Raw genomic sequence first — 24,882 nt, forward strand, 5'->3', positions numbered from 1 at the left:
GATTTGGGTATCTCCCCAACATCCTATTCAGTAAACACTGAAGCAAAAAAATTATTTAATCTTTCCGCAATGGCCTTATCTTCTCTAATTTTCCCTTTAACCCCTCGATCATCTAACGGTCCAACTGACTCCCTCACAGGCTTTCTGCTTCGGATATATTTTTTTTTTTTTTGAAACTTATGTTTTATTAATTTTTAAGCATAAAGAATCAGAATATGCCATTTACACACAATAATGCAGCCATTACAGTGCAAACAAGACCATTACACTAGGATATATTAAGACAAATATCCAAGGAAAAGAGCACAGCAATACACACCATGGCATTCAAGTCAAACAGTAAAAACAAACAAACCAACAGTCCAACAGTCCCAACCCTCCCGGGCATCTCAACCGTCCAAAACCTCAAAACAGAACAAGTGAGCCGTTATTCCCCAGGTCTCCCCCCCCCCCCTTCTTCACTCCCCCCCCCCCCCCCCCCCCCCCCCCCCAAACCCGGAACGTGTGTGAGTGCTAAAGCAACAACGTAATAAGGTGTCAGGATAAGTACCATGAGTGGAGGTAAACTCATTAAGTGGTCCAGAATACTCAGGTAACAAAAACAGAAACCTGGGTCTCTTTCAGGGGCTTATATTTGGCCTTAAGTAAAGCTCCAATGGTTTCCAGATATTGCCCACAAGTGTTCGCTTCTGTTCAGTTGCACCCTGAGCACAGGTATACTCCAGTGTAAATAGCTTGATCAAAAGCCGAAACCACACATCATGCAATGGAGGTACCGTGGATAACCAGCAGGCTAAGATGGCCTTTTTGCCCGTCAGGCTCGCTCTACGGATGAACTGTAGCTCACACTTACCCAGCCCCATAACAGGATTCCGTATCATCCCAAATAGCCAAAAAGCAGGGTCTGCTGGAAGATCCATGGAAAGCAGAGAGCTACAGGTACCAATCAGCTCCCTCCAGAATAGGGAAATCATGTCGCAGGCCCAGAACTGATGGGTATAGGTACCCCTACTGGTTTGACATTTGGGACAGTCTGCAGACTCCGCTATATGAGCCAAGAAAGCTCGATCGGTCGCCATGTAGTACCGTCTCAAGAATTTAAATTGGATCTCTCTATAAAGTACACTCTCTGACCACTCAAAAAGCCGGTCAAAGCATGATAAAAATTCTTGAATGGTAAGGGTAAATTCAGTCCACTGCGTCCATTGTTGCCAAAGACCAGATACAACATCTACCTGAAGATGCAGCCCTAGAACTTGGTTAAAGAGCGCAATAGTGGGCTTTTGAGGTTTGTGGACCGAGATCACCTTATTAACCACCCAAAAATGTGGGGATCCCAGTTTGAATAACCTATGGGCCAAGCAGAAATCTCTCAACTGTCTGTATGCAAAGTAGTCAGAAGGGGACAAATCAAATAGTTGCTGTAATTTCGAAAAATCATAAAGCTGGTTCTCATCTGGGGAAAAGCACTGGTACAACCAAATTAGTCCCTTCTCTTTCCATTTATGAAAAGTAGAAACCGTCATCGCTGGGGGGAACAATGGGTTACCACATATCGTAAGCATTGGGGTCAACGTTGAAGGGCACCTTGCTAGGGAACACAAATACGCCCATGCCTTCCGACTTGCCCAAAGTAATGGTTGGGTAAAGAGCCCCGCTGGTACCTGGACTCTAGGTAGTTGGAGTAGAGGATTCAGGGATTTCTGATTCCACCAGGAACAAAGGAGTGTGATGGGAGTGTAGTGTGATGTTCCCCCTAAAATATCCTTCACATGACGAAGGAGGCAAGCCAAATTGTATCTTCGGAGATTGGGACAGCCCAGCCCCCCTTTTTTATGAGGCTGTGTGAGGATCATGAGTGATAAACGGGCTTTGCGCCCATTCCATATGAATTTCCGAAATAAGGCATTTGCCCCTTTAACATCTCTCCCTGTCAACCATATCGGTGTCATTTGCAATATATAGAGCCATCTGGGAAGGATCATCATTTTGATAAGTTGTATTCGACCAGTTACCGAAAGGGGTAGCCCCTGCCATTTCTTCAATAATAAAGACGTAGCCTCTAGTAACGGCCCCACATTTAACTTATGAAAGTCCTGTATATCAGAAGGGATCTGGACCCCCAGATATTTCATGTGGGTGGTCACCCACTTAAGGGGAAAAGGACCGTGCCACTGTGGTTTCACTCTACTCCCAACATCTAAGGCCTCCGATTTATCCTTATTGATGCGTAACCCTGCAAAATCTCCATACTGTTCCAAGATGCCCAACAGAGGAGTTAAAGACTTTTGGGGTTCCGTGAGATAAATTAAAATATTGTCTGCAAAGGCAGCAATCGAGAACATCTGATGGTCCGGACCATAACCCTTAATAAGTGGTGAGCTCGCTATTTTCCTAAGTAACGGATCAATAGCCAAAATATATAAGAGTGGGGAAAGCGGACAGCCCTGTCTCACCCCGCGCTGTATGAGTACCTCCCCAGACTTACAACCATTTGCTATGATGTGTGATTTAGGCTGAGCATACAGCATATGGAGATAATTCAAAAAATTGCCCTCAAATCCATAACGCTGTAAGACCGAAAAAAGATAGGGCCAGGATACACGGTCGAACGCCTTCTCCGAGTCTAGGCCAATCACCAGTGCCGGAGAACGTTGGGACAGGGAAGAGCACATAGCGGTTAGGAGCTTGATGATGTGAGTACAGGCCGGTCTATTTTTGACAAAGCCTACCTGGTAAGCAGATATTAACTGTGGTAACATTACATTTAGTCGATTGGCTAGTAGCTTAGCGAGAAGCTTTAGGTCACAGTTTAACAATGAGATAGGGCGGTAAGACGCAGGATACAACGGGTCTTTACCCGGTTTGGGGAGAACAGTGATGAAAGCAGTATTAAAAAATGGGGGAAATGTCCCCTTATTTACCGCATCATTGAAAAAATCAGTCAGGTGATTGACAAGGTGGTGTTGCAAGATCTTATAAAAATCAAAAGAAAAGCCGTCTGGCCCAGGCGCCTTACCCATCTTGCTGGTAGAAATCGCAGCAAGGACCTCCAGGGGTATAATGGGTCTATTGAGAAAAGATAATTGAGATTTGGTAAGGGTTGGTAGTTGGAGTCCTTCAAAGAACGTCGCCTCGTCCGTCATTCCCCCCCCGTACATCGTCAGTGTATAGTTGTGCATAGAACTGACGGAATACTTCACAAATATCTTTTCGTGCGGAGACAGTAGTACCTGTCGTAGTACGCATAGCTGGAATAAAGGTCCTCCCTCTGTGGGCCCTGACTAAATTTGCTAGATGTTTCCCCGCCTTATTACCATAACGGAAAAAGTTCCGTTCTCCAGCTTGAAACACTCGCTGAGCTCTTTGATGCAAAATGCCATTTAAATCCCTCAGGACCGCAAAATACTCCCTTTGAGAATTTGGGGATGGATGAGCTATGAGTTCTCGCTTAAGGGTACTCAACTTAGCTTCTAAGTCTAGGATATTTTTATTAAGCATCCGGTTTCGAGCAGCAACATAGGAGATGATTTCACCTCTTAGAACAGCTTTAGCCGTTTCCCAAAACAGTTGCGGGTTCGAGACATGTTGACTATTAAGACTGACATAATCTTCCCATTTATTTTGCAAGAAAGTCTTAAAGGGCAGGTCTGTACGGAGGAACCCAGGAAATCTCCACATCCTGTCCCCACTGTCCCGCGCATGGAAGCCAAGATCCACCCAGATCAACGCGTGATCTGAGACCCCCTGTGGCCCAATCACCGCATCCGAGACGACATGGAGTCCCTCCCTCGGTATAAGTATGTAATCAATACGAGATAAGGATGCATGCGCCCGAGAAATGTGCGTATAATCCTTCTCCATGGGGTGTAATGTCCGCCAAACATCCAAAAGAGAGTACTCGGAGCATAAAAACGGGACCCCCTTTCCCCCTCTATTGGGCGATGCCACTCCCGAAGGAGTCTTGTCCATGCCAGGATCCGCAGGGAGGTTAAAATCCCCCGTCACCACAAGGTAACCCTTCGCATGCTCCACCAGTTGCTCCAAAACAAAGATAAAAAAGGAGTGAGAGTATGCATTGGGTGCATAGATACTGCATATAGTTACCTCCTGGCCATTAAGGACACCAGACACCAGAAGGAATCTACCCTCCGCGTCTCGAACTGTATTAGAGGCACTGAAAGAGGCAGCTTTGTGTACCAGTATAGCTACACCACCCTTTTTCCCCACTGCAGGGGTAAAATGGCAGTCTCCCACCCAATCCCTTTTGAGTTTGCTGCTTTCTATTGCAGAAAGATGTGTTTCTTGAATACAGGCAACTGTCGGTTTATGGGATTTGAGTTGTTTGAGGATTTTGTATCTCTTCACCGGAGAACCCATCCCGTTAACATTCCAGGATATTATACGTGTATTGTCAGCCATCAGAAAGAGTAAACTCCCATGAAATGCAGATGAGAAATCGTGCTTCTGTAGCTAAGAGCCTGATTGCCCCAGCCAACCAAGAAAGAAAATATGTGACTTCCCCACACACCCTTTTCCAAATGAGAAGAACCCCAAGGGAAACCCCACCTAAACAATCTCCCTCGTACTTCCACCTACGCCCCCTAACATCAATTCCCTGACCCTCACACTGCATAGGCCACAAAAAACACACCAGTTGTTCAACACACACACCGTCCCCCCCCTGCCCAACCCTCCCATCCCTTCCCCCTCCTCCCTCTACATTTCCCCCCCCCAACTGATCCCCACTGAAACCAAAACCCAACTTTACATAACTCAGCAATCTGTGCCTCGACCCCCCTCTGTGGGGAAGAAGCCAAACTCTCAAGTAACTCCCCGTATATCGAGGAAGAGATCACGTTAAACAAGTGTTCAGGTGCCCCTTTCCAGTCCCCCTCCCCCGTACCGTATACAAAATAAGATAAATGAGAAGGATAGAAAGGGCATTATAAAACATAACAAGAGACCATACTGAAAAGAAAAACCCAAGCCGATTTCGCTGAGCAAAATACAGTCATGTCATCACCACTAAACGAAAAAACCAGAAACATGTCCAGGCAAAGCACCCATTACAGTCAGGGTACCTGGGGTCCCCTTGCGCTGAAAAAAAAAAAAAAAAAAAAAAAAAAAACAGACCCATGTATGCCCCATAGGTTCTCATGTCACCCGATGACCAACCAGTCTCTCGTAGGGTCCCCAACGTCTAGGGGAGAAAAGCGAGCTCTGCACACAGTGTCTATCTCCGGGTGAGATTCAGGAGGGCCGCCCGATAAACACAGCCTCCCCAAAGAAACCAAGGGTATTAGGTAACGAGCAAAAAGTAAAAAAATAAAAAGTAAAAAGTAAAAAATAACCAAAGCTCAATGTGCACTGCTACCCAGCGTTTGGCGCCCCTGATTAGGCACTCGCTATGTAAGCCCCTGACAGTGCATAAAGACACACTTCCACGTGGCCAAAATGGCCGCCGGTCTCCGTCGATCAGTTTTGTAGTTTTGTCTTCACAAACTTCTGGGCATCTTCCGGAGACTCGAAAAAGGTAATCTGGTTATCATACCAAACTTTGAGGCGCGCAGGGAATTGTAAGGTAAACCGAATCTGCTTCTCAAACAACAGGGAACAGATGGGGGAGAAGCTCCGCCGCAGCCCGGAGACCCTCGAGGAATAGTCCTGAAACAGCCGAATCTTCTTGCCGTCATACGCCAAATCTGGGACCTTCCTGTAGGCTTGTATTATGGCTTGTTTGTGAGCAAAATTCAGAACTTTTAAGATAACCATCCTCGGCCGTGTCTCCCCCTCCTTACGTGCACCAAGCCTGTGCGCTCGCTCTACCCGGAAGGAGGTAGTCAGCTCCGGTAAGTGCAAGGCCTCCGGGAGCCAGCTCTCTAGAAAGGTGCCCAGATTACTTTCCACCAAGGATTCCGGGAGACCCATCACCCGAATATTAGACCTTCTTGCCCGGTTCTCCAGATCCTCGAGCTTAGAGGCCTGAGCATCGACAAGTTTTTCGAGGACCGAGATTTTGCCCGTGAGGGCGAGCGTATCGTCTTCGACAAGATTTACCCTGCCTTCCAGCCTGTCAAAGCGCGGATTAAGTTCGTCTAGCGCCGATTTCACATCCGCAATCTGTGTAGATATAGCCCCCAATTTGGAATCCAGGGCTTCCATGAGGATCGCCTTAAAGTTTTCCGTCAAGTCCGGGTCTGGGCCTCTCTGTCTCGCAGTCCCCGGCGTCGCCGCCATTTTAGGGTCCCCAGAGCTTGCCTTATCTTTGTCTCGTCTCCCTGCTCTGATCGGCATCACCGTGGGCGAGCGATTCATGTAAGTGGTAATAGACATGTAAAAGATAAACAATGATTGTCCTTCTTATTGGGAGGGGATTTCGTGCCGATTTAAGTGCAGATTAATAGATAAACGGATCGAGGCACCCGGAGCTCTCCTGCACACGTCCACCTCCGCTCACCACATCACGTGATCTCCCGGATATATTTTTAAAAGTTTTTACTGTGAGTTTTTGCCTCTACGGCCAACTTCTTTTCAAATTCTCTCTTAGCCTGTCTTATCAGTGTCTTACATTTAACTTGCCAATGCTTATGCATTATCCTATTTTCTTCTGTTGGATCCTTCTTCCAATTTTTGGCTAAAATAGCTTCTTTCACCTCCCCTTTTAACCATGCCGGTGATCGTTTTGCCTTCTTTCCACCTTTCTTAATGTGTGGAATACATCTGGACTGTGCTTCTGGGATGGAATTTTTTAATAATGACCACGCATCTTGCACTTTTTACCTTTGTAGCTGCTCCTTTCAGTGTTTTTCTAACTATTTTTCTCATTTTATCAAAGTTCCCCTTTTGAAAGTTTAGCACGAGAGCCATGGATTTGCTTATTGTCCCCCTTCCAGTCATTAATTCAAATTTGATCATATTATGATCACTATTGCCAAGCGGCCCCACCACCGTTACCTCAAAGATCCTGTAAGAAATGATTAAATTACTTCAAACTGCAAGTTCCAAATGCAGCTATCATGCTCAGTAATGTCTAAATCATACATTTTGTTTGTATTGCCTATATACATTAATGAGCAACAGCAAGGAGCAGTCTGTGTGTTTGCATAAAAAATAGTTTATTTAAATGTGGAGTTTGGAAAGATTATAATTATAAAGCATAAGCACAAGTTAGAGTGGCTACATTTAAAATGACCCACAGTTTCAGATATCCCAGTAATATAATGTTCAGCAGGTAAACAGGAAGCCAACAAAAAGTCTCTTAAATTCTTGCCTTTATGAAAGGCAAAAAGTAGATTTTTTTTTTTAATGGGTTAATAATATTCTAAATATGCCTGTGGGATAGCTGAGTAAACTTTGGGCTACAGACATAAGGCACACTGATTCCAGCCTTATTTCTTAAAAATTCCGGCTTTATTCATAACGGAAACATGATTCAGAAAATGTAAACTGCTTACCTCTAGCAGTATAACTTACACAGTATTCACTTCAGGACAGAGATGTGTCAGGAGCTGTCTTCTCCTGGAGACATGGGGCCTGTCTGTTACCCTCTGGGCCTATGCCCTTATTCTGCTCTCAGGGGACCCATCCACAGAGCTAGATGTGTGGTCCCACACAGGTTAAGAAGTGCTTTCAGGGACATTACTTCACAGTGCCAGTGTTTAAAAATCAATAGAATGCACCAATTTGCACGAGGTAGAAGGGCACAAATCAGCCTCAGACTTATGAGGGGCTAGGAGAAAAGTAACCAACAAGTGCACTTACCTGAAAAGTTTAACCATTTTGTATAAATATTTGACATCTCCCATGCTTGTATTCATATCTCTATAGAATAAAACAAAGATGTCTCAGTTGCACAAACCATCCACCTGGAATGTTATCATAACACTTTTCAAAAAATGGAAGTTACAATACCATCGGGTTGTAAAGAGATAGAAATATCCAAAAAGGAATAAAATCCAAACTGACCTACAAAATATACTGTAAATTAAAATCACATTATTTAGCTAAACAATGAATTCTTTATCTTTATTAAGGATTTGCTTAATCGCTTATGCAAAAAGCTCAAAGCAATGAACAGAATAAATACATACGTGTGTGTGTGTGTATATATACACACACACACAAACTATATATATATATATATATATATATATATATATATATATATATATATACACAAACTTGTATACATATATATACAGAAAAGTTTGTCTTCAAAATCTGCACTATATAGGTAGGTAAAAGGTGTCATAGTTGTTCCCATTTCCTTGCTTCTCCCTTGCTGAAAATATTTGCCATCAAAAAAAATGAAATGTATTATTAATGCAATGTGTATTAAATCACAAATGGTTGCTTAGCATTAGAAAAAGAATATGATGATAAAATGACACAGCTACTTCAACTGCAGCATCCTGAGGAATGCTCGTTTAAAGAGAAGTAATATCAAAAGTAACAAGTCTCCAGTCTTCACTGATATCATGCAGTTTATTCAGAAGGATAATACGATGAGAAGAGTCACATCTGTATGAAGGTATTTTGGGAACGAGTGGTTATAAGAGTTTGTCAACATAAATAGACAGAAGTTCTAACACTGGACCAATACCAGAGACAATCAGCCTCCTTGGAAGCATTGTAAGAAATGTATGAATTTTTGATAAACAATAAAAAGTAGATATAACAGAAGACTGCTCAAAGAGAAATCATATTCCTTGGATATAATTTCTGGAAAAAGTGCATTAAAAACAATTGTTTAATCTGAGTTTGTATATGGATAATAGGATCTTCTGAAACTAACAGGTAAAAATGAATGTCCAAAAGTCAGGTTTACTGACCCTTAAGGTTTTCTTTTCCAAAGTTCTGCTGAATCAACTCTGTGTCAACTGCCTCCCACACCCATCCCTCACGGTCAGGCTTCGAATCAGTTCTTCTCTTGTAGGTTTCTCTTCTCTGAAGAAAATCTTTTTCTTCTTATGATTTCTTAAAGGTTTTTCTCATCATGTCAGAAAATCAAGCAAGTAGTTTCAGGTGTGCACAGATGTCTATCATTGACCATCAGAAACTGTGCTGCTGGAAACTGTTTCATAATGTCACCCAGAACTATTTGGGCCCAGAAGGGAAAGGCTGTAGGCCTTTCTTGGCAGTGAATTTAAGTCCTGCTCCAAGAAGCTGACTTCAGAGGCTTAACACACAGCTTGGAAAGCCAACCATGTTTTCACTGGTGGCTGATCATTGCTAAAGAGCTCTAGCCTCTTTGGCACATTGTTTTAAGAATAAGTCTTAAGAATTGTGCCAAGTCATAATATCTTTGCCTGAATCTGAGCAAGGTCTCCAAAGATTTACACATGAGAGACAAAAACAGCAAGTGCCAAGGCTTAAGTTGAGGTTCCATATCAGTGCTGCTTTGAGATAGTAGACATGTCGGATTCCACAGTGTGTGAAGCAAGCACACTTGGAGATGACTCAGCCTTCCATGCCAAAGCCACTTCACCCAATTCTTCCCAAGGCCATCCTAATGACATTGTTGTCCCTCAAGAAGTCCATCTGATATGTACAGTCCACCACAAGGCTTACCCAATAAGGGGTTGGTTTTCGAAAAATATGTGCGTGCGTGTTTGGATGCACAATTTTATAGCATGCGCGAACTGGTGCACACATGTTATAAAATTCCAGATCAGTGCACGCAAAGGGGGGTATAATTTAGCAAATTCGCGCGGCAGCGCATCAGAGCCTTCCCCAGTTCCCTCCTTAATTGGAGCGGACTGGGAGGGAACTTCCCTACCCTAACCTCCCTTCCCCCATCCTACCCTATCCCTATACTAGGCTCCCTCCCCCCACCCCGATTTTTTAACTAACATTTTGCTCCTGCTGCTGTACTGGGTGCCTCTACCCCGCCCCCTTTAAGGCCCCAGCACTTACACGCATGGCTGAGCCCGTTTGAAAATTGACCCGGCCCCAGAATTTACGCGCGCCGGGGTTTTAAAATCCGACCTTAATTGTCATTTGCGCTGAATTGGAAAGGAGGATTTTGCTGCTGATAATCACTTGGCACATTATTGGCACTGAGGTTCAAATGAGTTCTGCTGTCTAGATGACTAAATTGAACAATCCAGTAATCGTGTCTTCATTGGCACTATGTTCCGACTGTCTGCTTAGCCAGGCTTGATATTATCAGAAGGTATGCCTTCTCAGTCGCTGGCCCTTCAATCTGGAATTCCATTCCTGATGACCTAAGGCAGATATCTTCTCATAAGGAATTAAAAAAAAAAACCTTAAAACATTCCTATTCTCAATGGCCTTTAAATCAATCGCACTAAGCAATGGCCATCTAAGCACTCCCATAGTGCTTAAACAGCACTTAACCCACACCCGTACTGACCATTCTCGATATCATGGCACAATGACTCTATTTTTATGTTATTTATTTTTGTTTATATGCTTTTATGTCCTTTAGTGATTTTTATGTTTTTTTATTATGTATGTTGTTTTAACCTGTAAACCATTTTGATCGACACAAGTTGTAAAAGTGGTATATAAACATTTTAAAATAAATAAATATTTTTTCTGGTGTTGACAATGACTTGGTTTCCCACATATTTGTCTAAACTTCCTTCTTCGAGATTTGAGGCAATGCAGCAGGCCCAGGAAACTGAGCCAATTTCTCCCTTGAGCTTTGTCCTAGGAAGAATGAATTTAAAATAATCTATTGGCACTATCTTGACACACCTTAGTTCCTCAATATATAGAGGACTCAGAATTCGAGGCATACTTGTGCTCAGAGCATTGCTCTGTTGCTGATAGTTCTGAAGAGGACTGGTCCTCAGATCTCCCTTCAGAGCCCTCTCCACAACAGGAGGAGGTCAGTTCACTACCTAAGAACATTTCCTTCCGAGTTTTGTTTAAAGAAGGCTAAGGCCATCACTTTCGATTTGCAGGCACAAAGAGAACTCGTCATGTTTGCGTGGTTTTCTGAAGTACCTCAATGCCCTGAAAGAGTTAGGAGGATGTGAGGAATCCCACACATTGTACTCCAAATGGGAAAGAAGTAGCACATTCAGGCAGCTACAGGACTCAACAAGTCCCAGTTACCACCCCACAGTGTATTCATCAGATTTATCCTCTAAAGCTCAAAGAATACCAAGACCCATGCCTCGGAATGATCATGAACCTAAAACCTTGATCCTTATTGGGTGGTAAAATGATCAGAATGCTATGCTACATCCCTGCCTAGCTTCTTTCCAGCTCTCTGTGATTGAATATTTACGTACCATTTTGAAAGAGGTAAAATAAATTTCACACCATTATGGTAAAGGATAAAGAGAAGCATTTAGTTCAGAATACCTATAATGGTTTAAAGATAGCATCAAGAGCCACTGTAGTGAACATAGACACTTGCATGCTATCATAACTGCAAGCATCAGGCCTTCATCAAGATGTGTAGGAAAGGCTTGCTAATGCGCCTTGGGTTGGGAATAATCTTTATGGAGTTAAGGTTACAGAAGTAGTAGACATGGAGCCATTGCTCACTGCTTCATATGCTCTCTCTTCCACTTCTAAGCTGATTTTAGCATCTTGAAGAAGCTGTTTTCTTTAGAAGAGATGCTACCAGGAGCCTCATTATTTATTTCTTTAAAAATGTAAGGGTACCGCTTAATCAATGGGGTAGGTCAAAACAGTTCACAGCAAAACATACATAATTTATCACAAACCAATATAAATAATATTAAATAAAGGAAAATACAAAACATAGCATAAAAGTTATTAAGCATACTGCCACCCATTCAAAACCAGGATCAGGGTATTTGTATTCAAGGGAAATAACCAATGCCCCAGTCTCTGTTCAGAAATACCTACCTATTTTTAGGTTGCTGAGGTTTTTCACAAACTTTAGCCCACTGTAAACTTAGTCAGCTGGGTCCTTTGTATTATAAAGGGCTGTTGCGTATTATTTATTTATTTATTTATTTATTTATGGTTTTTATATATCGATCTTCTTACATAATATGTAAATCAAATCGGTTTACAGAGAACAGTTGAAAAGCTTGCTTGTGGGCAATTACATATAACAAAGAACTTTTTAGAGTAACATATTGTATAACTTTTTGAGTAACATTTAAACAGTGGCAAAAAAATACATGGCTAAACATAAACATAAGAACAAGATATACATGGCACAACAAGGTCTTATATGTCTAAATCCAAGGGGGAGAAAAGAATGGAGGGCGGGGAATGGAGGGGTTATATAGTTGGAGCGGAGAGGGTGTAATAAGAGTTCGTTGAAATACATTTAATCACAATCCCTTCAAATACCCAAAAGAGCTTTTCAGCTCAATCTAACCAGGAACTACTTAGGTCAGAAATATTCTCTATTAAACATCAAGGCGATCAAACCTGTCCTATATCAGCAAAGAGACTGGGATTTTACACCACATACTCCCTAGTCCCCACAAAGACAAGAGGATTTAGATCAATTCTAGACCTAAAAGGCCTTGAACATATATTGGAAAAATTAAACAGTCAAGGTTTCCATGAGCATTGTTCTTCCACTCTTAATAGCATAGAAAATGAAGCAGATAAAGACTGAAAAGGCTCATCTAGTCTGCCCAGCAGCAATTTTTTGCATTTACTCAAGGTAGATCAAATTTCCACATGGAACCCAACACCTAGTCCTATTATGTCCCCTTTAAAGTTGTAACTGCTGCTCCATACAGGTTTTTCGATACCTTCCAGAAAGCAAATGCAGCCATTTCACTGCTGCCTTGGGCTGTAACTGTCGCTCATTACCATACTTTTGCCACTCTGTTTATCCCTTACTTTTTTTTAAAGTTTGTCACTGTTGTTGTCATCACCCCTCCTCCAGGAGGGCACTCCCTACACTCTCTGTGAAAAAATACCTCCTGACATTGTTCTAGAATCTACTCCCTTGGAGCTTCATATTGTGGCCCCTAGTTCTACAACTTTCAAACATTATGTATATAACTCTAAAAGCTTAAAGTTTGTAGTGTCATTTCATATATAAAATGGTGAATTTCTTTTTAACTGAATAAATAATTTGGGTAATTTTTAAAAGCATTAATACTACCTATTATGTTGTGTAACATGTAACCATAGAAATAGTGGAGTCAAAGTGAAAGTAATGAATTCTAACTAAAGATGGATGTTAATTGATGCAGCTTAATTTTACATCTATCTTATTCTCATCTTTATTTGTTCTTTGTAGAAACTGTACAGTGTTTTCTTCATTTTATTGACAGGTTCATTTTCTCTTTTATTTTATTTTTTTTTTTAAAGTTGAGCACTAATCTCAGCATACAGCAATACAGCACCCCAGCCAGTCAGTTAGGATCGATGTGAAAGAGTTGGTGTATGGAAGAATGGGAGCACCTTTCACATTGCTCAGTGTCATAGTATAAGAGTGCCATGGCACTTGCACACAACCCAAACTGTATGAAATAGCTATACTATATGAGGAGTATATAAGCATCCAATAAAGTAAAATATAATTCATGCAGGGTATAAACAAGGTAATTACTAGGTAACTGTTAGGTGTATATTGTGTATTTTTATTAATTAATTAGAGTAGGGCTTTCCATAATAAAAGGGGTCTTTGCTGTTTGTGAGTTCTGGAAGCCCCCTTCCCTTTGAGCAGTAGTAATTAAACCTTGCAAGTGAATATGGTAGATTCCCCCACCTTGCAAATTCTACAAAATATTTTCAGTTAAGTCTTTTATGTTTCTTTCATCAATAGCCATCTTGCTGGCCTCACAACCAAGCAATAAGCATGGTAGAGGCTCATGCTATTGTTCTGCAAGCAAAGCAGTATTAGGTCTGCAAGCAAAGCAGTATTAGGTCAGCCATTCACATTCATAACTTTGTAGTCTTGTATGGGTAAGTGCTATGCATGCTCCAGCTGCTGCATGCTTTGAGTGAATTAAGCTGTCCTCCTCTTGCATCCACAGATGAAGCTATTGAACCTGTACATCAAGCGTGCACAAACGGGCTCTGGAGCAGCTGACCCAACAGCAGATCTTTCTGGACAAAGCTAGTGATGCTAAACACTGTTAACCAGGTCTCCCAGAGGAAAGACAGATCCTTCATCAGTGAAAGGAACGCTTTTAAAACACCTTTTGTTGGAACTCTTTTTATTTTATTTTTTGAGGATTTTTTTGTTTGTATTTTTTTCTTTAAATTTAACAGATGGCTGCCACCAGCCTGCATGACTGTTGCAGTAGAGTTACGCCATATCTGAAGCGAACAGTATTAATATCAATTGATCAAAATGAAATAAAAGGAAAAAAAAAAAAGAAAAATTCTAATTCATCACTTTTTCCTGTTCACAGTCCTCTGTGTTGCTTACCACTATTGTATGCCAGTGTTATGTTTGGTTGAAAAAGAGACTTAAGTATACAGGTTTGCTTTAAAAATTGAACATTTTTTCTGCCTTTTTTTTTTTTTTTACTTGACTGCAGATTATTTTTTGGTAGGTTTTTTTTTTTTTTTTTTAATGCTTGCGGTAGGAGGGGCTTTATTTTTTTTTCTGTTCATTTTTTTAAGGGTTTTTTAAGGCAGTTTAAGAGGTATGGAGCGAGACCTGATAAGTATCATATCCTTAACTAGGGACAAGAAATGATGTGAAACAAGGCAGGACTAGTCTGAACTGCTGCCAGCCCTGTCACTGTGTTGCAGGTACATTATCTTATTTACACTTTGGGATATTCTAGTCTCAGAATTATGCCTACAAAGGAAAGAACTGGATTGGTCCAGTTCTGAGAGCCTGACAATGTTCACTAGTTAAATCTGTGTGCTCCCCATATAAGTTTTATTTTCTTTCAACCTGAGAGAGCAAGGACTTGTACTGCTAACACCACCTGCAAGTAGAAGACTGCACTTTTGGGGGGCATATTGTGCTGGGGGTATTGCTGTTTGTGTTGCAGGCTGCATTTCTTGCACCAGCATTAACGGAGTTACTTCATGGACATGAACCCTGCTTGTCATCATCCCTTCTTCAAGCAGGATGCTTCAGAGTGGAGTTCTCTGCACAAGCCTGCTCAGTATGTATTCTTTATCATTTAGCAAAAAAAAAGAAAACTGCAGCTTTTCTAAGTGTAATTGCTGTGTTCCTGTAAGAGGATTAAATGAGGTTCGTATAAAGAAAATCCCTTTTCTGAATGTACAAGGAGGAAGAAGAGAGAATGCTCAGTGCTCTGGATCTACTACCTTGCTCTGGGTTTTTTTTAATGAGTAGAAAAAGCTGCACCAAATCAGTTGTGTGCTTTCCTAATTATCATAAAGGTCCATCTGGATCTGAGGTGTGAACATGTGTTTTCAGATTATTTTGCAAATATATATATATACATATATATTTTTAATTTTAGTTAATTGTGAATAATATAGTTTTTGTATTTATGAATGGACTTAAGTGAGTAAAAAATCAGTTGAATATGCATCCTTGAACATCTGTGAACACCTTGGTTTACTCAGTCAGCTATATTAGCCGAATTATGGAGTAGAACATCAGCCTTCCCTAGCCTAACGGATTCTGGCATTCTCTGTTTGTAGCTGGAAGAATAAGAGGGAATCCAGCAGTGCCAAGGAGGTTCTTCCATCCTAGGCTGAAATTCTCTCTACCTCTTCATGATGGTCACCTTTAACTGAGCTGCTGATAGCGGTGTCTCTTGGAGAAATGTTAATAGAAAGCTTTTTTTTTCCTTGAGATCACCCTTTATTTCTGTGCTTTCAAAATCCCTGTTCCTAACATGGTGCATTTTGTTGAAATAAGCAAGCTGTTGACGCATGCTTGTTAGATTTGTTGAAAGAAACGTTTGGTTAAAAATGGCACTGGATATTTCTTGCACAGTCCATCATTATCACCTTTCATCTCACCTGAATCTTGCTAGGTAAGTGAGGTGTGGCTATACAGGAAGCATTTTGCTATTGTTGCAGAGGTAGTTTCTCTTATTGAGAGAGTGTTAGAAATGTATGTTAAAAAAAAAAAAAAGTTTCATTTGTCACTGGCTTTTTCTTTATACAGCATTGATATCAGAAAAAGTGTTCTTCCATCCCCTGCCATAATCGTAACATTTTAACATTTTCCACTGTTTAATTATGTTGTGTATTTATAGATCTGTGCTTAACATTGTGCATATACTGGCAATAAAATGTACATAAGTTACTTGAACATTTTTATATACATATCTCTGTGAATCAACTCTTGGTTCAAGTGATTCTTAAAAAGGAGTTTAAAAAGTACTCAGTTTGAGGAATCACATAGATCTAACACAGTTGCTGGGCAAATTAATTAATGTGTTAAGTTGTGTTTGAGAATCACCAATGAGTATGAAAATCATTCCATTCTTCAGTGTATAATCCTAGATTCATTTTTCTTGAAAATTTTTTAAAATTGAGTGCTGAAATATAAACAGTAAAAGCCCCCAAAATAATTGAATTTCAGATTTGGAGGTGGTTCTGGTTTCTTTCACTGCAGGGCACATTTTGTGAAGCTCTTCTTTAGAAGTTACACACAGCAATCTACTGGCACAAATCTTCCAAAATGACCTCCATGCCTGAGCCTGAGGCATAGTTATCTCACAATCATTACCGAGTTTTCTCAACCACAGCAAGGAAAGACATGTGCACAGTTTAGTTTGGTGAATCTATATTTTTTTTATTTGGAAGCTTAAGTATATTTAACATATAACTGGTAATATTCTAACATCGCTATATAACATTGACTTATTTATGTAAAGTGTTTATGTAAGCAACATTTATATAGCATCTAGATTTACTAGCCATTACTTATGCAGTGGCTTAAAATTTGTACCAAGTTATCTGTCCCTGAATGCATAAAGGCTCACTTGAAATATAGTTCTTGATATCTTCTCAGTAGCACCTGGATTTTAAGGAGTTCAGCAAAGAAATGCAGATACTGTAATGATATACTTAAGTGTAAGACTTTTATTGATAATAGGCTCTGGAGGCCAATTTGACATTTTGCTTGATAATAACTTATCAGTAGTAATAGACTAGTAACATGTTGTTGGTTGAAAATCAAGAATAAGTAGATGTAAAAGAGAATATAACAATTATCTCTGATAGTCATGTTACTGTTTCTATGCTTTAACTTGAACCTGACAGCATAGTCTTCCACTAGGCTAGTATGAAACTTTTTCCTCTTTTTTAAAATTGCATTCTTAACAATACATCAAGTATAAAGTTTAGATCAATAAAATAGGAAATATACCTGAAACATAATTTGCAGTTTGGCAATATAAACAAATCATAGCCCATAACTAATCTGAAATTCTCCATGATCAACCAATTTAACACACCAGTGTTATGATACGAACTACACCATGTTCACAACTATTCATTTTACATGCCTTTATTTTATAATATAACATATGGTTTTATACTTATACCCTTGTTACCCTTGAAAATTTGTTATATTGTATGTTCTACTAACCTTGTTATAAGAACCTTACCTCTTACACTAGTTTACACCATACCACTTGTATCATATGAACTAACCCACCTTCACAATTTAACCACATTACCTATGCAAAATCGTTAATCATGTTAACCAAATGGGGAAAAAAAAAACACCTTGTAAACAGTTGTGATGGTAAAACCGAACGACTGTATATAAAACTCTATACATAAATAAATAAAAATAGCAAGGGGAAAGCCAAAAATGTAATACATTGGAGCAGATAATCTATGAAAAATATAGAATAAGAGTTGGAGAATTACCATCCTATTATGAATAGACCAGCACTCCATTAATCCCCATATCATCAAACTCTTGCCTCTTGGCCTACTATTTTCTTAGTATCTGGAAAGTGACTTAGCTGTTATGGTTTAAAAATACATAAGTTAGCAGGATACTTTAGCAAACGTTTTCAGAGAAACTTGATCAAAAAAGTAGTACCAATCTCTTGGATCATGTCAATTCATTTTTTCTTGTGATCTTGAGTGGATCTACATAGATCTAGAAATACTCAATTTTTTGGTCTCAGGAATAATACATGTTGATTGGGGGTGGGGGTTTTGAGGGAAAACAAAAGTTAACACGAGTGAAGCCCAGCTGATTCCTCTTAAGAGGACTGCTGCTGCAGTCTCTCTTTGACTTTCCCTGTAGGGTATAAAGTGATCTTACTCATGGAAAGAATGATTTCTCCAGGGATTTTTAAATGTCCACTAGATTACTTAAAGAGATCAATAAACATAGACAGTGGAGCCTTAAGGAAAATGAATAATACAAGTTGATAAATTGGTCAAATTCTCCAGATTCTCAATTTTCCTATGAACTACAGATTTATTTTAATGAACCTCACATATATAGAGGAAAGCTGAGGCACACATTGTTCCAAAGTCTCATTTTTCCTGGTATGGCCTTCCAAAACAGTCTCTTGAGCCTGAATTTTCATATAAATATTTAAAGTAACAGATAAAAGAGATGAAATAGATTTATCCATAGAGGCCTGCACAGTCCAATTAGACTAAGATAAATGGTGGCAGGTTGCTCTAAAGGAGTTCTGACTGCCACACATGAAATCACAGACTTAACTATAGATAGAGAGGACCTGCCTCACTCCTGGTGAGGGCTTTGATAACCCAGCAAAAAGAGAGCTTGTCTCCAATCTACTTCCTCTGGCTTCAGTCCCACTATGAGAAACTGCTTGCAGTTCTTCAGTCTCTGCCAGTAGTTCCTACAGAGATCCTGCAAGAGTTTCAGACCCAGCTCTCCCATCCGATGCCTCACATTCTGGACCTTGCAAGGCCAGCAATGTATCATTGCCTGCAGCCGCATCTCTACATCCAGCATGGAACGGATGGTTCACTTGCCTAGACTTAGAGGTCCAAATCTAGCCAAACAGCCACTTCTTAGACTACCGGTGTCAGGTACATCATTCAAGAAGATAGGATGGGAACACATATGCGCAATAATGGAAGTCTGTTGGAGCAACGTGGTTTGAGAAGCAAAGGAAACTTCTGTCACCTTACTTTGTTTCACCATTACTGAGATGAAAGTGACGCACAGCAAAAATTTAATTCCGGCAGAAACAACCCTCAGAGTGTCTAATGCTGCTACTATCTAAACTGCAATCTTGCCCCAGCAATCGTTTCCCTGAACTTGAGGTTGCCACACTGGGCAACAATTTCACTGCATGTGCCACCATTATAAACTACACTGAGATGCTATGGTTACCAGCTCCTTTGTTTTATGACATTTTTCCCAGTAGTTTACTCCTTATACATTAGATTTCCATCTTAATTGGAATCAGCCTCTTCTGAGACCTATAGCACCCTAATCTTCATCTATAACTATTGCAGGGATTTTTCCCTATTTTTAAACACCTGCACTAACCACTAGTATCTAGTCCAACCATCCATTGTGACAGTCCTCAATAAGAGACTGCAGCTCCCCCTGAATGACCACCAGGTATCACTGTTATGCAGAAGCTAAGACTCTTTCTCCCCAGTCCTTGCTAGCCTGAGGAAAAATACGATCATTAAGCCAACTCAACTCAACAGTTCTGCGTTAAAGCAACCATTACAATCTATGCTGAAATGTTGTGGTTAGTAGCACACTTATTTCACTTTCCTAACATTTCCTGTTTTCCTGGAGGGAGGGGTCCAGGACTGAGTAAAGTGGTGGGTAAAATTAATAAAAACATAAGAATTGCCATACTGAGTCAGACCAAGATCCATTGAGTCCAGCATCCTGTCTCTGACAATTGCCAATCCAGGTTACAAGTACTTAACAGTTTCTATAAAGTAGATCTCATTTCTGTTACTCCTAAGGATAGCAATAGCTTTCTTTAATCTACTTGCTTAATAATATGTTATGGTCTTTTCCTGCAGGAACATGTCCAAACCTCTTTGAAACCCGCTCTGCTAGTTGCCTTAATATTTCCTCTGGCAACAGATTCCACAGCTTTTTCTGCAACCTGTTTTGAATCTATTGGTTGTTAGTTCCATGGAGTGTCCCCTTGTTTTAGTATTATTTAAAAGGGTAAATAATCTTCCTTTATTTACCCATTCCACCACCACTCATGATTTTATAAACTTTTATCATGTCCACTTATTTCCATGCTGAAGAATCCTAGTCTGCATAGCCTTTAATCATAGGAGATTTGTTTTATTCCCTTTATCATTTTTATCACCCTCTTCTGCACCTTTTCTAGTTCCACTATGTCTTTCTTGGAGTGACCAGAGCTGCAAATAATACTCAAGGTACAGTCACACCATGGCCCAATACAAGAGACAATATGATATTCTCCATTCCTTTCCAGTTCATTCCTAAGATTCTTTTTATTTTTTACTGCCACCACACAATGAGCACAGGATTTCAACATATTTTCCACAACGACTCCAAGGTCCTATTCTTGGGTAGTGACTCCCAATACAGAACCCACCATCATGAACCTTTAACTGGGTTTATTTTTCCCTGTGTGCATCACTTTATATTTTTCCATATTAAATTTCATCTGCCATTCAGTTGCCCAGTCTCCTAATCTCACAAGGTCTGTCTGCAGTTCCTTACAATCCATTCCTGTTTTAATAACTTTGAATAATTTTGTGTTATCTGCAAATTTGATCATATCATTCATCTGCCCTTTTCCAGATTTATTTATAGTACATTAAATAGCACAGGTCCCAATCCCTGTGGTACTCTACTAACAATTTTTCTCCAGTTGGAAAACTGACCATTTGGTCCTTCCTCGACTGTTACCAGCCTTTTAACCAGTTACCAGTCCACAATAGAACACTGCCTCCTATCCATAACTTTGTAATTTCCTAAGGAGTCTTTCATGGGGGACTTTGACAAATGCCTTTTGAAAATCCAAATATACTATATCAGGGGTGGTCAACTCCAGACCTCGAGAGCAACAAACAGGACTGGTTTTCAGGATGTCCACAATGAATATGCATGAGTTAGAGTTGCATACAATAGTGACAGTGCATGCAAATCTATCTAATGCATATTCATTGTGGATGTCCTGAAAACCTGGCCTAGTTGTGGCTCTCGAGGACCAGAGCTGGCAACCCTTGCACTAGATCAACCAGTTCACCTTAATCTACATGTTTACTTACACCTTTAAAATAATTCTAAACAATTGGTAAGACAAGACTTTCCCTTCCTTAACATTTTGACTCTTAGCAATCGGATAGGTGGATCAAAAACCAGTGGGTTATGCACCTCTACCAGAAGATGGAGATGGAGCAAAGCTGACATCATGGTACATATATATATATACCCCTGCACTGACAACAGCCTGCCAGTATTCTCCATCTCCAGGATGATTGTGGATGTGCATCTTCCTACTGGGAATTGCTTAAAAATATTTTCAAAGGAGAAGAGAATAAGGAATTTGTCCCACTCTCCTGTAGGGTGATACCTTATGATCCATCCCTCAGTTGAGAATTCCTGTGGTGATATCTATGGATCCCTCCCTCAGATCAGTGCCTTGGTCCGGTAGCTGGTTTTTCAGCCGGCATGAACTTAGCTGTAAAAAAAAAAAAAAAAAAATTTTGAAAATTCAAACAATTCTGAGCAAATGGAAGTATATGTAATTCACACAATCAAATAATTAATTTCTATAAAATAACCTTTTTTGTCAATTTTTAGAACACATTCATCACTGAAAACAGGTATTAATGGAAGGAGAAGACCTCGGAATCCAGCATATATGGTTTTTAAATATGCTTCAGATATTGTAATCACTGGTCTAAAAAATTTCCAATACTATCCAATTTTATTAATCACAGAAAAGTTTTGATAGTTTTATATTTTTCTATAAAAACTTATCTTGTGATGAGAGCTGATCCACCAGACCACTGACAATAGCCATTTCTAACAGAGAGCAGGGAGCTCCGGTTTTCAAGAAATTCGCTGAACTTTATTTCACCACAAATACAATGTCCTGAAGCAGCTTTTTGTGAAATGCTGACTATCAGCAGTGTGGCAGTTCAGCTCCCATCACAAGAATTTGCAGATAGCTGCTTCTTGTTCCCTAGTGGCTCGCTCTTACTTCTGTATCAGGAGGTTGACGAATCTGGTGTGAATTCCAGGGCAGAGATGGAACCAGAGCCGCCCTTTCCACAGATGTGGACTGCACTTCAGCCAGAATTATGGCTTCAGTAATAGTGGCCAGGCATCAGCTATGACTAAGAAATTGGTCAGCCGATACAGCCTCGAAATCTAACCTTATGAAGTTGCCCTTTAAAGACTTGCTCATGTTTGGGAGCGAGCTGGAGAAAATTGCCAATAAATGGGATGAGTCCCAGGTTCGTCGGTTGTCAGAGGATGAGAAACAGACACACCGCGCTCCTTCAGCACGAGAGGTTGTACTAGGGTTTCAGACATTTTCAACCCTAAAGAGGAGCAGTCTTTCAGAGGACTCGACCTTTGGATAGGTCTTGGTCCTTTTGTCCCAGGCAGCCCAGACAGAGTGCAGGCTCGGGTAGTTGAAGTCGCCTCTCTTTTTTATCGGAAGTGGATTGAGATCACGTCAGACCAGTGGGTTCTAGAGGTTATAAGAGATGGCTATGTGCTGGACTTTCGTAATGTTCCTTGGGACATTTTCATGGTGTCTCCCTGCAGCTCTCCCAGAAGAGACAGGCAGTGGAGTGTATTATGTCAAGACTCAGCCTGCGAGGTGTGGTTCCTGTGCCCACGTCTCAAGAAAATACAGACCGATATTCCATTTATTTCATTGTGCCCAAGAAGGGAGGGCTCTTTTCGCCCCCATCCTAGATCTCAAGGGGATCAACCATCATGTTATGAATCACTGCCCGCGGGTCCCCCCACGAGCAGGCACTCACCCGTGGTTGCTGCTTCTTCACTCAACGCGACCGGACGCCGCCATCGGGCCTCCCCGTGTGGCCGGAGCCGCGGTCTCGCTTTCTCCTGAGGCCCAGTGGCCATCCAGCAAGCCTCCTCTTCACCGCAGCCGGAGCCGCAGACTTTGATGCTCCCATGCGGCACGGAGCCGCCGCTGACGTTATCTTCTCTTCGCGGGCAAAGGCCGCATCCCCGGGCCAGATTAGCGGCTGGAGCCACCCCCGAGGTCTCCTGCAGCGGCTGGGGCCACTGCCGTCATTTGGCCTGTTCCTCAGGCCCAGCCCTTGCGTCTCTGGCTCTGTGCGTCGGTGCAAGCTGCTGTCCGCGATCCTGCACAGCTTCCTGCTCTCTCTTAGGCGCTGGCTCGCGCCTCTCTTCAAGATTTAAAGGGCCAGACACAGGAAGTGTGCTGGCCCCACCTTTAATGGGACTTCCTGTACCAGCCCTATAAAAGGGCTGCTCCGTCAGTCAGTCTTGGCCTTGCATTGGAGTTGCTTCACTCTGGAGGCTCCTGCCTGCCAGAGCTCCGTCAGGTCTTCTTAGTCTTCTCCATGGAGTTCTTGTTGTCACGTCATGTCAAGTTAAGTCTTCATGCCTGAGGTCCTCGTCCAGGTGTCCTGGTGTCTCGTCTTGATTCTCCACTTCCTGTTGTTCCTGGTTCCTCGATGTTTTGCCCTTTGCTGTTTCGTCAACGCTCCTGAGCCTTCTGGTCCTGTAGGCTGGTAGTCCCTCGGATGACGTCTTTCCCGAGTGGGGACTAGCCTGCAGGTGGACTGGTGTCCTGTGTTCCTGAGCCGTCATGTCCTGCCAGCCGTTGGTGGAGCTTCAGACGACATCGGCTCTGTCGTCGGAGTTCTGCTTCGACTGGATCCTTCCCTACGCTCGTCCCGTTCTCAGCGTGGTCCGTGACCAGCTTCCTCGGGCTGTGTAGGGCGCGTAGTGGGACAAGGTGGTCCGCGACTCAGTTCCGCAGGTGAACTGAGTAGGGCGCCCTAAGAGACAGTGCCAATGTCCTTCCACCCAGCTTCTCGTCTCATCTGGACTTCGTCAATTTCCTCGTCTCGCCCTGGATGCCGTTGCATCACTCTTGGTATCATGTCAACGTCTTGTTCCTGATGCCGTCGCATCGACCCAGGTCCGTGATGTCTTCGCATCAGCCTTGGTGTCATGTCTTCATCCACGATGCCGTTGCATCGATCCTGCTGTCATGTCTTCGTGTCAAAGCCTGTCTGCCCTCGACCTCAGGCCAGGCCTGCTGCTCCTTGCTGTTCCATGCAGCAGGTCCGAAAGGGCTCGGAATGGTCGGAGGACCATTCACTTTCCAACATCATCTGTTGTTGGCCATGGGAGCTTGCAGGCCTGGTGGAGGGTAAGACAGTCAGCCATGGTGGAACACGCCGTCAACCCTCGGTTCGGTCCTGGATCCGTCTGGGGTCGGGCTGAGGCCCAAGGGCACACTAAAAAAAACCCCTTCTCAACACATCATTTGCAGGTGACTTGTTTTCGCATGGAAACTTTGCGCTCAGTGATAATTATGGTAGGGTCAGGGGAATTTCTGACATCTCTGGATTTGTCCGAGGCATACCTTCATATTCCCATCTGGCTAGAGCATCAACGATTTCTGCGTTTCGTGGTTTTGGGGCGGTATCATCAGTTTTGAGCACCGCCTTTTTTTTTTTTGGCCACTGCGCCCAGAACGTTTTCCAAGGTTATGGTGGTGGTGGCAGCAGAGCTGAGAAAGGATGGGATTCTAGTACACCCATACTTAGACGACTGGCTGATTCAGGCCAAGAGTCTGGAAGAGAACCTTCGGGTCTCATGCAAGGTGATCTTCTTGCAGGAGCTAGGTTGGGTAGTAAACCTGGCCAAGTGCAATCTTCAGCCATAACAGTCACAGGAGTTATCTCAGTGTTTGGTTTGAAACAAAGCAAGGCAGCGTGTTCCTGCTGGAGGGCCATATTCAAACGATGATGGCGTAGGTACATCAATTAACGAACACAATACGTCCGACAGTGTGGTCTTATCTACAGCTACTC

The 24,882-nt window shown here is 41.8% G+C and overlaps 1 protein-coding gene across 20 annotated transcripts in view; it reads left to right on the top strand.

Moving 5' to 3' along the window:
- The window catches only part of CLASP2 (cytoplasmic linker associated protein 2), a 963,528-nt gene extending 949,165 nt beyond the window's left edge, over positions 1-14,363 (top strand). For all 20 annotated transcript variants that reach the window (XM_029589622.1, XM_029589627.1, XM_029589623.1 and 17 more), the window contains one exon: positions 13,959-14,363. In XM_029589622.1, coding sequence (XP_029445482.1) covers positions 13,959-14,045 — 87 coding nt within the window. In that variant the 3' untranslated portion in view covers positions 14,046-14,363. The remainder of the gene's footprint in view (positions 1-13,958) is intronic.
- The last annotated feature ends 10,519 nt before the right edge of the window (positions 14,364-24,882 follow it).

The sequence above is a fragment of the Rhinatrema bivittatum genome, chromosome 2 (assembly GCF_901001135.1).
Source record: "Rhinatrema bivittatum chromosome 2, aRhiBiv1.1, whole genome shotgun sequence".
Lineage (NCBI taxonomy): Eukaryota > Metazoa > Chordata > Amphibia > Gymnophiona > Rhinatrematidae > Rhinatrema > Rhinatrema bivittatum.